This window comes from Muscardinus avellanarius (genome assembly GCF_963383645.1).
Source record: "Muscardinus avellanarius genome assembly, chromosome: 10".
Lineage (NCBI taxonomy): Eukaryota > Metazoa > Chordata > Mammalia > Rodentia > Gliridae > Muscardinus > Muscardinus avellanarius.
The window spans coordinates 31,717,211-31,734,646 of NC_137796.1; the positions used below are offsets into that span (position 1 = coordinate 31,717,211).

General features: G+C 45.3%; 1 protein-coding gene across 1 annotated transcript in view; it reads right to left on the bottom strand.

The window, feature by feature from the left end:
• Window positions 1-535: 535 nt before the first annotated feature.
• The window catches only part of FTO (FTO alpha-ketoglutarate dependent dioxygenase), a gene marked incomplete at its 3' end in the record, with an annotated part of 419,239 nt that continues 402,338 nt past the window's right edge, over window positions 536-17,436 (bottom strand). Inside the window, exon 9 of the mRNA XM_080702521.1 lies at window positions 536-689. Within this exon, the coding sequence (XP_080558647.1) occupies window positions 536-689 (154 nt within the window). The remainder of the gene's footprint in view (window positions 690-17,436) is intronic.

Below are 17,436 nucleotides of genomic sequence, written 5' to 3' on the forward strand. Positions count from 1 at the left end.
TGTGGCTAGGGTACCCGAGGAACTGACTTTGTGACTAAATTAGAACAGAATTTAAGTTGAGAGAAGCCACAGCTACCCAGGGGCTACCATATGGGATGGCAGTGTCTACCGGGGATTGTGAGAAATCAGGAGGGTGGGACGTGTTCAAGCTCTGTCTTTCCCTAGATGACTGGGTGCACGCTGAGTCTGAGGGGCTGGCAGAGGAGGAGGGCAGTGAGGCCGTGTCACGGGCCGGGCTCATCCCAGACACCTCTCCTCGTGCTTGGGCTGACAGCTCCCATAAAAAGAACCTGGGTGGACAATAGTGTTTGGCGGGGGGAAGTTCCTGTTTAATACCAAACCAGACTGTAGCACTGTCAGGTTTCCACCTTTTTATATTGATGGGCTCCATTTCCTAGCTGTTTCGAACTGGGAATCAGGTTCTACAACCTAAGGGCCAAGAAAAGACTACGCTGCCCGGGCCCAAGCCTGTGATAAGGTTGGAGAAGAAAAGCCAGAGATGTCCCTCCTCCTCCACCTGAGGCTTGTGCTTTGTCTAGGCTTTTGCTTGCAGAAGCTGACCTTTGAGTTCTGCGACGATGTCTGTGAGATCGAAGGGCAGAGGCATCGAGGGGTCATCCTCCTCCCAGTACGGCCGGCAGTCGGGTTTCTGGTCCGCTGGTAAAGTACGGGCAATTCGGGACTGGCACCTGCAAGAGTAAGAACAGGCAGTTACGCCACTGAGGCTGAATTCCTGGAAGAGCAGAACTCAAGGAAACTCCAAGCCCAACACGGGCAAAGGCTCCTAAAACAATCCTCTGTTGTGAAGGCCGCGGTGACAAGAGGGAAGAAGGACTTTCCAGGGCAGAAGGAAGAATAGAACCAGGTGGCACATGGCTGTGATCCCAGAACCTGCGAGGCTGAGAGGAGAGGGTTGCCGCTTCTAGGCCAGCCTCAAGAACTTAGCAAGACCCTGTTTCAAAATTAAAAGGGTTAGGAGTGTAGCTCAGATATGGAATGTGTTTGTCTTTTCAATTGAATGTCTTTTCAATCCCCAATCCCCAAACCCAAACCGAAGAGAAGGAAGGAGGAATTGTCCCTCATGGCATTGTGGTTTATGTTTTTTTTTCCAATTCCCAGGTTTGTATTATCTCGAGTGGCTTCAGGAAAGCCAATCATCAGGGAAATTCAGTTCCTCTTCCTTTAAAATGGTGAATTATTTTTTCATTATCTCAACTGTTATTTAAAGTGTGTGATTAAGCCATTATCAGATTTAAATGTTTGTGGGATTTCAATGTATTACTAGATTACTGGGAAAGATTAAATTGAATTTACTGCATTAAAACGTCCAAGAATAGATTAAACAATATTACAGACTGGGATTGACTTTGGAGATCCTGGAGATTTACAAGTGTCCCAGCTTGCTGTGCTCAGAAAAAGGCACTCCAAGGAGAGACCGATTTATAAGGATATATGCAAATAGAGGTTAATAATCATTTCCACTGATGAATAGGTGGGGGAAACTTCCACAAAATTAAATTAAGAGGCTAGCAAGAGTTAGTCCCCAAGGAAAACACTTAAATCACGGTTTTTATTAAATGGATTATTCATCAATAGTAGAGAAATTAATTATCATATGCAGCTAAATTATAGCCTTGTAGGAAAAAAGTTGGGGCCACAACAGTGAACCTTGGCAAGCATCAACCTCTCAGAGTCAAGTGTATTTAAAATTGGACTGAGAGAGCTCAGTGGCTTTAGCTTTATTTTACCTGAAATATACGGATCAGAGAGAAGGACACAGACTGCAATGAGGGGTGGGCCACTCTCTGCTGAACATATCCCAGCCACAGTGCCCGACCGATGGCCAGGATGCATGTGGAGGGGTCCACAGGTGCTCCCCGCCCCGGCCTTCTCTGAGTCTTTATATCAATTAGAAAATGGCCATCCTGATTATTTGTCTTCTGGATGTGCAGGAAGGACTATGATGAGACCAGATAACGGGATTTCCTAGCCCACTCGACGCTTGATGGTGAGAAGGTTCCTAACTGCAAGACATCTTCTTCTCTGGGGAATTATTAATGGTGAGGGGATCCCCAGGGGAAAACACACTTCAACTTTACACCTATTTTCACATGTGGTTAATTGCTATGCCGGCATCCTGTGCACTCAATCCGTCGTACATTACACATAACATTCCAATATATCTTCTGCTCTCCGCATCAGGCCCTGATAATAGCGTCTGTTAACACGCACTAAGCACTATTATGTAGCACATCACTTCATAAATAATAAGATTAGCTGACCTCAGGGCCCCAAGAAGAGTAATGTGTTTAAATGTTCTCATTATTTATTTAAAACAAGAATTAAAGCAACAGAAGCCGCTTCTGACAATCCTCTTAGCATAAATATTCAACTGTTTGCACTGATAAGCACGCAGCACACGGAGGGACAGAGGGCGCTTTGGTGGGCAGACTTCTCCACAATGGTGTTGGGCAGCGCGCCGCTGGCGGTCGCCCTCGCAGGGTGCGCCTCCCGAGCTCTAGAGACAGGCTCGAAATCACTTGAAAGGGATGAGGGGGAAATTAATATTCAGGGGAAGCTGCGACTAATTACAAAGGAACTCTGCACAGCTCTTTAAACTGTGCTTTCTCCCTGCCTCAGAGTCATAGAGTAATGCTCAATTTACTGGGTAGAGAAAGTTATTCCAAATTGAGCATTTCAATCTCACAGTGGATAAATTATCTGTGCACACATTATCCTGCTTGGCAGATTAAAGGACTATGATAAGTGTCCATCCACCTAGAATATCATAAGGTTTGTAAAAAGTCAATAGAGATGCTTTTTCACCTGTCAAATGGGTTTTGCCTCCTCACTTTAAGAAAGTATTAAAAATGTTAGAGTCTGTGGCAGAGATCTGCTTATGCTGTGTCATGCAGGCTTCCCGAGGCCACTGGCTTGCATTCTGGGCAAAGCCGTTCCCAATTTTCTGCCACTGTTCTTTGCATCAAAGGATGCAGGCTCGGGAGCTACCCCCTTTGCGTGCAGGCCCTGGTAGGCTTAGGCTAGGAGATGCAGATATTCACTGCCTCCACCTGGACTAGGTGGGACCCTTCTTGACTTTCTTCAGGGCCTTAATTCAGCATTTTCAAGATTGCTTTAAAGTTCTTCCTTTAATGCCCAGTATTTCTTGCCAATTTCCAAATGTTAGTGAGAGGGCCCAGTAGGGGTTTGACGTTCCAGGTGATGTATAAACTATGAGACAGGTGGGACCCTTCTTGACTTTCTTCAGGGCCTTAATTCAGCATTTTCAAGATTGCTTTAAAGTTCTTCCTTTAATGCCCAGTATTTCTTGCCAATTTCCAAATGTTAGTGAGAGGGCCCAGTAGGGGTTTGACGTTCCAGGTGATGTATAAACTATGAGACAGGACAGACACTCCCCATTCAAGTTACACTGATTCAGCTTCATGCCAGACCATGGAACTGGAGGGAGAAGTGCTGAAGACGACTTGAAGCCGGCATGGTGGCGCGACCCTGTAATCCCACAACCTGGGAGTCTGAGAAAGGAGAATCAAGGACAGCCTCAGCAACGTACTAAGAACTTGTTCCCAAATGAAAAATAAAAATGAAAAATTAAAAGCCTGTGGGTGTAGCACAGAGGTAGAATGCCCTGGGTTCAATCCCCAGAACTAACAAAACAAAACAAAAGGTCTTGAAGGCGTGCCCCCTTTGGGTTTTTATTTCTCCTGGTTCTGACTCTTGTTCTTGGGTGTCCATTTCCTAAACGCAGGCCCTGGGGAAGCTGCGACGTCTCTGAGGGTGTGCTCTCAGCACTCCCGGGATATGCTGCTTTCAGGGACATAATTAATATCTTGGGCAAGTTTCTTTACCTCGCTGGGCCTCAGGTCCTTATCTGCCCAGTGGGGAGGGTAATAATGACAATGAGGACAGTATAGTAGTTCCTCTTATCCGTGGTTGTGCTTTCAGTTACTCATGTCAATCATGGTCTAAAAATATTAAATAGAAAATTCCAGAAATTAACAATTTGTAGGTTCAGCTGCACCTGTTCTGAGGAGCATGATGAATCCTGGGCTCCTGAGCTCTGTTGGGCCAGGGTGTGAATCATCCTCTACTCCAGTGTAAACATCTTGTATATGTTACTTGCCCCAGGGCATCATGGTTTGAAGACCTACAATCACTCCGAGCAGCTTCTCCAGCACATCCCTGGAAGGCTGGCCTAAGATACATCACAACAGCTCCGTCATTCACCCGCTGCAGCGCCTCCCCAAGGCACAGTATCCCGTCCTTCTGATGATGGGGATCACCATCGTCGTCAGAAGGGTGAGTGTGGCTCAGGGCTCAGGGTATTTTGAGAGTCCATATTCACAGAACTTTTACTCTAGCATGTTCTTACAATTGTTCTATTTTATTATTGTTATTAATCTCTTGCTGTATCTAATTTAGAAATTAGACTTAATATAGACATGTACATATAGGAAACACAGTATATATGGGGTATTTCTTTCTTTCTTTTTTTTTTTTTTGGTGGTACTGGGGTTCCTGGAAGCCCTTCTACCTCCGGGCTACACTCCCAGACCTATTTTTACATTTTTATTTGGGAACAGGGTCTCCTAAGCCAGCGCGCACGGCTGGCTTCGAACCTGCGCAATCCTCCTGTCTCTGCCTCCCCAGCGCGGGGATGACAAGCGTGTGCCACCACGCCCGGCTATATGGGGTATCTAAATGGTTTCAGGCACACCCTGAGGGTCTTGAAATACATCGTCATGGATAAGGGGGTCTGAAGTACTAACAATACCTTACTTAGGGGGTCACTGTGCAGATTGTATGAACTAATACACGAATACTGATTAGAACACTGCCCGGCATCTAACTGGATATATACTAAATGTTATCACCCATCATTACTTCTGTCTCCTGTAGGAGAGATGCCATGCAGGGTGCTGCCTGCCCACCTGTGGCGATGTCCTTCCTTCACACTGCCTGGGTGGGGCCTCCTGACTGGGGCTTTCTGGGGAGCACTCTGGGGAGCACTCTGGGGATCCAGGGGCAGCTTTCTGGCGTGGATCGAATTGAGCCTATGGCTGAATACGACTTGACCACATGGTGATGTTCTGGGACACTGAGGCTTATGGATACAAGCTGCAGAAAGATTCTGCTGGTTCAGGCCAAGAAAGGATCAGCAGTTGTTCCTGAAGACCTGGAACTAATAAAAGGCTCTACAGTCTGTCACACCTTCAAAGTGGTGGCTGTTTCAGACTGACTTGACATTTTCAGGCAGAGAAGCCGATTCATTACCACACATACTTATCATCTCTCACACAATAAAGGGGCCCCAGCCGTCTTAAGACATACTTTAGAAATACTGTGTAGACTGTTGTCTTGTATCTACTCCTTCCCCACCAAAGAGAAGGCTGCTTTTCCTTGGGAATGGACCACATCCTCAGGCTTAGCCATGTTCCCCCTCCAGGCCAGGGGACAGCCTTGACTGATACCAACACGTGAGGCAGCACAGCCCAGTCTTCAAGCCATAGAGAATGGTTTAAGGGGAGCACGTGATTGGACTGGGACAAAATCAAGAATACATCAGAGAAGCCTGGTGTGGTGGTGCACACCTGTAATCTCAGTATTTAGGAGACTGAGACTAGACGAATACAGGTTTGAGGACAGCCTCAGCAACTTAGTGAGACCCTGTATCAAAATAAAAAATATATAGCTCAGAGACAGAATATTCCTGGGTTCAGTCCCCAGTAATATTATGAACAACACAATAACTTCTGTGGGTTCTTGGCTTCCATGGTGAAAAGAATTTCAAAATGTGCTAGTCAGAGATAAAGGCAGAGGTTTTGATTCAAGTAGAGGAAGGACACACATTCAGGAGAAACACAGCTCACCTCAAAAGAGCATGGAAGCGGGCCAGGGAGAGGGGGGCAAGACCTGTAAAATCTGCCTAGAACTGCCCAAATGGCCCCCAAATGTCCAAGAGCTCTTCAGAGCTATACTTCCTATAGGGTTTACTAGAGAGGGTGTGGCTAGGCCACATGGGATGGCAGGCTCCTTCTTTGAAGTTTTCTGGTTCACAAAAGGTGGGAATTCCTTTTGGGACAGGACTCCTTCAGAATGGAGATAGGAAGTCGAGAGGTTGGGGTACTGGGCTCTTAACAAAAGGTGTAGCTTTATTTGGGGGATCTTCCTGGAGGTAGACAAATGGTGAAGAAGTGCCTCAAGAATTTCCTGGGCCATCCCATTATGATTTTAAAACTATGGGCCTGGCCTTTTTAAGAATAACCAAGCTCTGTTAACTGAAGATTTTAGATTTTAAAACCATATTTTTCCTTTCCTTCCCAATGTGTCTCCTTTTTACCTAAAATTTTATTTCTTCTATTCTACCTGATCAGTGCCAACACACACACACACACACACACACACACACACACACACACACACACACACAGAGAGAGAGAGAGAGAGAGAGAGAGAGAGAGAGAGAGAGAGAGAGAGAAAGATAAGAGAGAGCACACTCACATGTGTATGCTAAGGGAAAAAACGTTCTTCTCTCCTGGAGTGTTAACTATCAGGATGTGCCATCTGGACCTGCCATCGCCATTGTGCTTCCATGCAAGGAGCAAGGTCCTGCGTGGAACTGTCTGTGGCTGGACCAGGCCTTGCTTCAGCCGGCTCTGCTTGGACTGAAAGAGTCTCGTGAGCCTGTATGGTCTGCACTAGGTTTGTCTGTCACTTGCAACCCTGAGAATCCTAGATGATGCCTCCCACCTCTCCATCACTTCCTGCTGTTCACAACACCCCCTGCCAAGGCCCTGCTATGTTTCTGCTGCTGCTACTGCTGCTGATATGGTGCAGGATCTGCAGAGCCTATCTGGGTCTGAAAACTTGAGAACTGAAAGCCTTTGCTTTTGGTTCAGATCACACTAAAAGTTTGACTTGGGATAAATCTCTACTCAGGAGTCAATGCTAGTGTCATCTGCATTGCCCTTTGCAGAAAAATAAGCCAGTTTCCATGACCAGAGTTTGATGATTTTCCTAAAGAATATTTTAGTGTCATTACCAAGTCCTATCAAACCTCACTAAACAGTAAGAAAGTTCCAGTTTCCCCTTTCAACCTGACCTCTCTACTCCTATCATAAACAAATACTCGTAGTTTTTACACTTCTGGGGGTAGCAAATAATGTGGCTCTATTTAGAAAATATTGCCCCTTTCATAAAGCATTTCCTTCTCAAAGTCACATTATTTCAATCAGAAGGAATTCATAGGGCACCCCCAAAACTCTTTGCTACTGAGGAATGGTTCTCGCTGAACGCTCCGTGACAGAGCAGGAAACACAGAGGTGTCACAGGCTGGTCTATTAGCAGACTGTCCAGAGGTCCCCGCCCCACCCCAAGGTGTAACTCATGAGGGCCTCACTGCCTACTGATTTCCCCAGGGCTGCACTCGCATCTGCATGATAAGATTGCAGCTACATTAGTGAACACTGGTTGCCATGCTAAAATTAACCACTTTAGCTAAAGTGTGTGTTAATTATGGGTATGCAAGCAGTCAATAAAAGGTTAATGCAAAAGTCAAAGGATAAATTTCTTCCCTTATTGCATCACTTCACAGACTAAATGACTAACATTATACTTTGTGTTTTTAATCAATAGGTTTTACAGTAATGTGCTGGCCATTGATTTTAAGAAAACATATACGATCTTCTTCCTTGTCCCTAAATTTTGCAACAAATAAAGAAGGACAGGTAACATTTACATTACTCTTGAGGCGATGATGAAAATTTTGGGAGAAATGGTTTCTGGTAATAGATTCATTGAGAAACACAGGCTACACACACACACACACACACACACACACACACACACACACACTCCAGAACTTCATGAAGAAATATTATCAAACCAAGCAAGGACCACTGAAGAGACAAGAAAAATTAACCCCTAACAAGAGGATTCTTTACTGGGAAAGAGGAAACAACTCCCAATGAAAATAACAATTAACATTTCATAGACTGGTCATGTGTCCTGAAGAATTTCAATACACTACCGGTTTCTTTGACTTTCATAATCCCCTGGAAGAGATGGAGGAGGTGGGGATATGGTCCCCCAGTTGGTTAGGGCTGCCTGACACATGGCTCATCCAATGGTCAGCAGGAAGCCAGGGCTGGGCCACGCCCTGTCCTCTGGGCTCTGGCTGGCTGCCCTTTCCATTATACTCCATCTTTTTCATGGATTTCCATTTGGGCTAAAAGAATCCTGTCCATGGGCTGCTTAGGCATTCCTGCCAAACTTGGACATACAGAAAAATTTAAAACCATTTTAGGAGGAGGAAAGGAGCAAAATGTTTTCTTCTTGTTTCTAGGACTATTGTTATGGCAAAACGACTGACAAAATTTATTTTTCTTCTTTTTCTTCTAGTGACGTTGAGGCTCTGATGACATAAGCATCTATTACCTATAGAAATAAAAGAAACCTGTTATCTTCAAGGAATATAAACCATCTCTAGTTATATTCCCTGGGTGACCTTGAGAAAAAGTCTCAACCTCTTAGTTTTCTAACTGTTGCATGACGTTCATGCTTCTCTAGGTTATGTGAAGATAAGATCTAGTACTGTATCTGCAAGGCCTCTGACCTACGAGAAGTACCAGAGACACGTGTAATTATGCCCCGATATCCCTTTTCCCAGTGGAATCAAGTTAAAACAACTGATCATGAAGTGTTAGTCAGGAGACTTGGTATGTTTGTAAATAAGAATTAAATAAATCACACTTCTAAATGTGAGAGCAGATCAGCCTATTTATCAGAAAATATTCAATGACTAAAAAAAGCCTTTTCTTTTTCACATCAAAAATTTTTTCCATGGAAGTTTTATCTCCATTGAGGAGCTGACTGTAGCTATGGTAGACAGGGCTGTTTTAGGGTATCAATGGTATCAGAATTCATTCCCTTGAACAATATTAGCCAGTCTCAAGGATCAAATAGATCTCAGGTAGAAAACATTGGTGTTACATTAGATCCACCTTAACTTTCAAGTCTTAGGATCAGCATGAAAAAAAGTAGAAAATAATAATGTCAGGGGGCTATCATTCTCCCAAAGGTTTTGTGCTTTGGAAGGAGCATGAGATCAATTTGGCGTCCAGATGCTTTGTTCACCTTGGCCTCTGTGGATCATTAGAATCAGAACATGTGCCACACAGAGCCATTCCAGTGTTTAAAGATCAGTACTTTTCATATAATGTGGTTATCAAAATATCTACCAGTACTTTATGTGCACTTTAAGGGATTATCATGTGTAATTTTGACTCTCCATCTTGTCTACCTTAAACCCTACATTTAAACGCGAGCCTTGAGGAAGAGGCACTCCATTGGACTATTTGGACTGTTTTTCACGGTCTCATTATGCTTTGCTTCAAATAATTTGTCTTAGTCAGTGATGAGAGGAGCATGCAGCCCATTTTATAGTAATCTTACCCTTGACACTCTCCACACTTGGAAAAGAGAATGAGTTAGTTAATTTATCATGTGACTTCCTGGCCTTTTGCTACTGCTATCATGGCTCTCTAGAAACTCTACAAATAAACAGCCACCCTGTCCTACCTGTCCATCATAATGGTGTACTTTGACAAAGATGATTTTTATAAGATCTGTTGTCAATTTTGGATAATTCAGTTTACCTAATGCAGAGTCACTAAGCAAAACCAATTCCTGAGTGAGTCTCAACAACGGACACGCTCACTCTCCCTTTGAAAGGTTTTTAACCTGTTGCCTCTGCCCCACGTGTTCATGTTTCCAGATCAGTAAAGTCTACACACATCAGAGAGTCAGGAAAAAACAAACTCCTGCCCACGGGTCAGTTTTTTTTTCTTGGGGACAGGGGGTGAGTCAATATTCCTTTTGGGGACATAGTACTTTTCAGCCATGGCCCCTTGAGAATCTGAGCTTGACATAACTTCTAGTTGGATATAAATCTACTTTGGAGACTCTCACTTCTCAGAAGTGGGAAATTTAATGTTAAATATGGCTGTACTTGTGCTTTAAAAATGTTTTGACTACCAAACATTCCCTGAATGCTTTTGAATACCTGAATGATGCCTCTGAACCAAGGAGAAGCATTGTATGAATAACTCTGTCAGCCATTCAGCATGGATAACTCCGCCGCCTCGCTCTTGGTCTAGCCATCAGTGTACTGGCAGAGAAGCTACTACACGGTTCTGCTCACTGGGAGAAGGAGCAGGACAGACGATGACCAGCTACTGGTACCAGGCTTGTGTGCTCCACGTTTGTTTGAAACTGACAAGGCATTTCCTATCAAGACCACAGTTACTGTCAGAATTCCCAATTCTTTCCCTCAGCAATTGCATGACCTATACTTTCTCTGAAATAGAATATTAATGATACTGTAGAGCCCAATAACCATTAAGATCAAGTTTTTTTGGGGGTGCTGTTGTTTTGTTTTTAATGAGGAAGAACATTTAGAGTTCCAACTTGCTACTCCCCAAGATTTCCTTTGTAAGGGCTTTCTGTTCTCTGGCTTATAGAATTAGGGCCTCTTCCCACTCCGGGTCACTACTAAGAGTTCCTCTAACTGGTGGCAAAGGTCCTCCCAAGAAAAAACAACACTGGGTGAGAGATAAAGGTACTCAGATAGCACAGCCAGAAGGTCAGGAGATGAAGAGACAAGAGACACAGGGCCTTCTTGATGGGATGACAGATGGGGACACTTTTTTACGGTTCCAAGGCATCTCCACTCTTTCTTTAAGGGTTGGAAGGGTGCCGTGGTCTAACTCCTTCTACTGTTAGTACGTGCAGTCTCCACCTGCCTCCCTCCCCAACTCGTGTGATTATCCTAAGTGATCCTCACAGCATCCCCTTGTTCCTGTTCCTCTAAACACTGCCCTTGGAGGCTTACCAGAGGTTTTTGTTACTATGGGAGAGACTATAAAGTTATTCTATCTCATGCTGTGTTCCTCCAAAGACATCTCCTTTCAGACCAAAAGAAAAATAGTAATGCTAATGATACATTAAAGATTGCCAATAACAGGTATTAAATACCAGGCACGGTGTGCATTTTCAATTTAAATGTTTTGTGTTCAGAATGGAAATCGAGACCCAGAGGATGAACTAGCCCATCCAAGATTTCACAGCCAAAGAGGGACAGAATCAGGATCTGAAGCCCAAGTCGTATGATGCCAAACCTCAAGTTCTTTATACTATTCCAAAATATAGTAATCAAAAGAATCATTTCCCAAGGACACCTAGTCCAAAATCAAACTCTCCAGACAAATGTCCTGAGAATCTTACTGTTCACAAGTGACTCTTAGAATCAGGCCAGTCATTGAACACACCCTACCATGCTAACCTGCCTCAAAGGACCACAAAGATGTTGAAGGTGGAATACAGTAAGGGCTCAAGTGTGTCTTTAGGTCCATAGGAACTAACATTAGATTCATCTCCATTTCAAAGTAACCTGGACTCCGGGTTGGCTCTTGTAGACCTGCAATGTGGCTCCCTAAGCTGGCAACCTGTGACCTCCCAGCGCCAGCGTGTACAACAGGTCCCCTGAAGTCCTTTCCCCTGCCTCAGGGCCCCTGGAATCACTTAATACGTGAGACTGCTTGGCTCACCACTGGGGTGTAAATCCAGGAGGCAGAAGGTTGAGAATAATTTTATCCCCAGGTTCATTTGCTGGCTTGTCAGTTACATAATGATGGTGATGAATGGGCTACCTTGACGGCTGAACATTTAGGAGCCGCTGACCTTTAATCTCTGGTCACATGATAGGGCCACCTGAAACTTGCCTGACTTCTACCTGCCCCAGGGTAACAATATAAAGGTCAAATGGGCTGGACGATTATACGTATCGGGTCCAGGACAGCTTGGTTGGGAGCTGTAAGAGAGGCCGGGTTGGATTCCCCAGCGCACAAAGCTATGGAATCGCTGCAGAAATGCGCCCGACAAAAGATATACGATTTCAAAGCAGTCTAGAGTAACTTTCCTTGCAAGGGAATAGAATGAACTCATTATTTTTAAAGGGCAACAATGAAAACAAACACTTTGGAAGAAAATATATTCTGCCAGTGCCTCAGCCATCGGGGGAAAGCACACAGGCGTATGACTTAATGAGCGATATTAATGCTATACCTGCGACGTGGCAGGAGGGCCAATTGCATGCAATTACTGGAACAAAATCCCCACCGGGCAGTATCAGGCCCTCCTTTCAGCCACGGAATATGGTCTCTCTGCTGTCCTCTGTCAGCACAGTACCCCACAAAGAACTATGATTGACAAAAGATAACCCTTTCCAAATTTCGTGACTTCCCTGTTGCTTGAAACTTAAGTAAAGTTTGCATGGGACAGTCTCAAACTTCAGAAAGATTCCTGAGTAATGTATAATTAGAAATTCAAGGCAGCTGTGGTTCTGAGATGCCCTATAACATTTAAAAAAATATTTTTTCTCTGCAAAATGTAAGTATTTTGCCTTTTGACTACTTGGTTAAATTCCATCAACTCAAAATGAGATTATAGGAGTCACATGAGTAATGCATAGAGTTATGAAAATGAAAGCTGAAGAGCCAATGTCACTGCTTTCCAGAATCTAGAAACGTCCTAACCCAGGGATGAAGCAGAGGTACAGAAAAGTCTCATTTGTACCAAGAGTGTTTTCCTACCAAGGATTTTTCCCTGCCAAGTCGGAGACTGACAGACAGACTGCCATCGGAGCATAATCCACTCATACTCCTGAGAGACGGGCAAAGCAGAGGACAATGGCCACAGAATAAAAGGCTGTTCTGACTTTGGGACGCTCATTTAAGTTGGAAGCTGTGAAACGAATTTGAGTTGATGGTTCCCCATCTGCTCACCTGTCAGTCTATCTCTACTGCACTGCTGTTCCTAGAAATACTTCCATGAAACCCACTTAAATGGTGTTTGGAAGCTAGAAAACTCTTCCAAGTTTATTTTAACCTTGTTTGGAACTTGTGGCTCCTTGGGCCCTCGCTGCTGTCCTCTCCCCTAGAACATTCACCAGGAGGCCAGCAGCACTTACCGTGGCCAGCTCAGTGTTAATACCAAACACAGCAAGGCAATCCAAAGTCAGTCCTAGAGGGAAACTGAGAAGCTCAAGGAAACCCGCCCGTGGATGGAGGTCATGCCAGTCTTCTGATGGGCGTGTGCTCGACACTTACTGAAAAGGTGAATGCACATCAAAATTCTTTCCTTGGTCCACCAGGTCCTACATTTCCTACCTTCCCGTCCCTGACTCTCCGACCTCTCTTTTCACTTATCCCGTGCACACTTGGCTCCACTCTGCTCGCTTATTTGCCTTAAACAGCCCAAGAATGCTCGGGGACATTAGTGCCTGCTGCTCCTTCTGCCTGGAGCACTTCCCCTAAGACAGCCTCATGGCTCACTCCCCCTACTCCTCCCTCAGGTCACTGCTTACACAGAATCTAATCAGAGAGCCCTTCCTTCCAACTTAAGATCGCATCTCCCTCTCCCCACTCCCAACCCCTATTTTTCTCAATAACATTTGACGCCGTCTGGCATGTGTGTGAGCGCTAGGCTCCCCCAAGGCAGGAATTCTGCCTGTTTTGCTCACTGCTCTGACCAAGCCTAGGGCAGTTTGGCAGATGGTAGCTGCAATAGGTATGTGGGATACACTGAAGATCACAAGCACCTTGCCTCTGAAATGTAGTCCTTACAATGGATGAACTTCCCTGCAGTACAACATCATAGTCATAATAATAAATAAAAATATGAAGAACAAACAAAGGGGTGATGATAGCAATCCTAGGTCACATGGGCCAGCAGGATGGCACAGTAGGCAGAGGACTGGCCTAGCAACTCAAGACCAGGTCTGCTACTACTTTACCCTGCGACCTCGGGCAAAACCTTGGCTTGCTGGCTATCAGTGTCCAGGTCTGTCTGATGAGGGGTTGAGTGAGACAACCTGAAATCCCAAGGCTTGGGAGGCCAAGACAGGAGGATGACAGGCTTATGGCCAGTCTCAGCAACTTAGTGAGGGCCTGTTTCAAAATAAAAAATAAAAGAGGGCTGGGGGTATAGCTCAGAGGTAGAATGCCCCTGGGTCCGATATCTAGTGCCACACACAGTATATATACATATGCATTATGGTCTATCCCTACGTGTGATCCTCACTAGTAGAGAGGGAAGAGAGGCGTCACTTCAGCTTTGGAGATGAGGAGGTGGAGGCCGTGCTCCAGGTCTCATGGTTGCTCTATCACACGACTGGGACTAGGACTTGGGTCATCCTTCAGTCCAGCATTTTCCCACTGAACCACGTGTCCTCTCCTACTGTTACTCTGACTCAAAAACACATTTTGCAGGCAAGATCTAATTCCATCAGAGGCGACACACCAGCATCATGATTCCTGGGTACCTTTCACTATGGCCAAAGAAATCACAACTTCTATAAGCTGCCCTTTCATTCCAAGGTTAGACATGAAACATGCCCCATGTGCAATGCACTTTTTAGGATAGGGGCAGAATTATATTTTATGCAGCACTTTTATACAAGAGGAAAAAGGGGAAGAAGTCCAAACTGTAGTATCAAGATCACTTTGTTGACAATTCCATGGAACTTCTATAGACTCCTCAAGGTCCTACTGAGGAGGTAGAAGTAAATAGGCAGATAGGGAAGAGGCCTCCATAGAAAAAACTTAATTTCCTGAGGGGCGAGGGGCCAAGGTTCAGAGATAAGAAGGACCAAAGCTTCACAAAGCTACTGGTTTACTAATCAGCAAACCCAGGAGCCATCATTGGAGCAAGTCTGACACTTTACTAAAAGGAGATTCTTCAAAGGACTTGCAAATACCCTATGCAAATTCTGAGAGCTGCTTTCCAGAATTCCCAGGATCCCAAACTCACCACAACCAACAGAGGACACGCAGACATCTGGCAAAACCCCTAGCACAGCCACCAAATTGGGTTTTCCCCTCTCGGGGACCCCCTCCTCTTTTGGGGAGCTTTTCTCTCTCGCACAGGTCACGTTAGCCTTGAGAGAAGGCAGAGTGCAATTGAGGGCACGTGGCTCGGGCTACACTCGGGTAGTGACCTGAAGGCCTCTGCTGGACATTAAGGCCGACCAGGGCCCCAAGGGGTGACCTGCACCTCTTTTCTGGCAGATCACATGGATCCTGGGAGAAAGTAGTTTTCAACTGACGGCACTTGGCTCGGGTGACACTTGGGTAGTGACCTGAAGGCAGCTACTGGACACCAGAGCCCCGACAGACCCTTTGGGGTGTTCGGCCACTTTTCCCTATTCCTTTCTGGCAGATTGCATGGACTCTGGAAGAAAGCAGCCTATAATTGAAGGCATTCGGCTTAGGTTACTCCCAAGTATTGTCCTGAAGGCAGCTGCTGGACCCCAGAGTTCCGACAGCTCCTTTGAGGTGTTCAGCCATCTTTCCTTATTCCCTGCTGCTTCCAATAAACCTTTTACTCTCCTCCCTGCAGTCTGCGGGTGTCATTCTTCGCTCACCATAGACAAGAACCCGGTAAGAAAACACCGAGTTTCTTCTCAAGAAACTCCGTTGCATCTTTGATGAAACACCGGGTTTCTTCTCAAGAAACCCCCTGTTTCATCTTGGGGGCTCAGAAGAAACCCCCTGTTTCACTACTGATGAAACCAAAGTAAATCTGTACTTCCTACTCCCGAGGAACTCAATGGCACTGTTTCTACAGCTAATATGTGGAAATGAAAATTGCTTTTGTTCATGTAAATATTTCTGCCACTGGGTCAGTGATCAAGAAGGATGCTAACTCTGCCCTGCTTGTGGAGAGCATAACTGAGAAAGCCAGGACTGGGGAAGGAGGAGTTCTTTCATTGCTTTTATCATTCATTCATTCATTCATTCATTCAACAAATGTACTGGGTACCAGTACATCTAGAGATGTAGTAGTGAATTGGACAAGGTCCCAGGTTTTGTGGAACTTATATTTTGATGGTGGTGGGGGCAGACAGACAATAAACATGAATATCAATTAAAACTGCATTCGGCTGCCAGCAAGAGAGACTAGAAAAAAATGGTGGTTACAGAAGAGGAAAGTTTTATTCCACATTTAAGAAGTCTGAGGAGGTTGCATGAAAGCAGTCTATGGATATCTAGGACCCAGGCGGCGCCACCTACCTTTCTGCTTTATCATCTTTATTTTAGAAGATGGCTGTCATCCCTAACGTCACCTATGGGTCTAAGCTGCTCCAGCCACCATGCCTGAGTCCTAGACAGGGAGGAAACAAAAAGGGGACAGAAACCACTCCTGCCTCTATCTCACTGGCTGTAGTCACTGGGCTGCAATGGGGGCTGGGAAGCATAGCTGTTTAGCTGGATACAATGCCTCCTCCTTCCCATCTTGTGTTAAAGGAGAAAAAGATGGAGACTGGATGAGAAACGAGTATATTTTTGCCTTGAGCAAACATTTAAGCAAATAAATACTATGTTTTTGCTAGAGAGAAATGCTCTGGAGCAATCCGATGGGGACAAGAATAAAAGTGAACGGAGAGGCGGGGTGGGTGGAGGTGGCTGGGGTGGCTGTGGTGCGAGTTTACCAGGGGAGAGTGTTCTAGGTGAGAATGAGTGGGCGTGCTCAAAGGACACGGAGACAGGGACAGGAGGGAGAAGATGGGGTTGGTGAAGCCAGGGTCTTGGAAGCCACTGTGAAGAATGAATTTCTTTTCTAAATGAGACAGGAAACCACTAGAAGGTTTTGAGCAGGAGTGTGATAAACTCTTTGTCCCAATATTCTGCAGAAAGCTTCTAGATTTTTGGGCTAAGAGGAAGCTTCTATGCTGGATTAACACACAGAATTGGTTTGATGAAGTAAACTCTGTTCCTTAGGTCTCTTCTGTGGCCTCAGGCTCCACCTGTTCTGGGACTGAGAGGCAGGGCTCTAAATCTTATTGTCCTGGTAGCTTTGAAATATTGTTCCCTTCACACTAGAACAGCAGAGAAGAAACAACCAAAGCCTCCCATGTTCCCAAGGCCACCTGATGTGTATCTTCAGAACTCAACTCACATCCAACTATTCTTGTTCTGGTGCTGTGGACTCAGGTTGAAAGGTAATCCTCTATGCTGGGAGCCACAGGAGACTGAGCAGGCCTTCAGAGTCAGCACTGGCTTTGCTTCTAGAATGATTTGGCTTGAAAGAAATTTTTAAAAATAGACCAGATTCTAAAGTCCCGACTGAAGAGTTTTGCGGTGGTTGTACCTGCTCCTGGAAATGAAGCCCACCTGAACCCCAGAAAGGAAGGACGGGCTGCCAGAAAGACTGCCTGCAGGAGGCAGCACGGCCTCCCAACTTCAGGAGAACTGGGTGGAATATTAATGAGTCATCACCGCCATACCGTTCCTGCCGGGGCATCTCTGAGCAAGAGCGGGCAGGAGAAGCCATTATCTGTTTCCTGTAGTCACAGGCTCC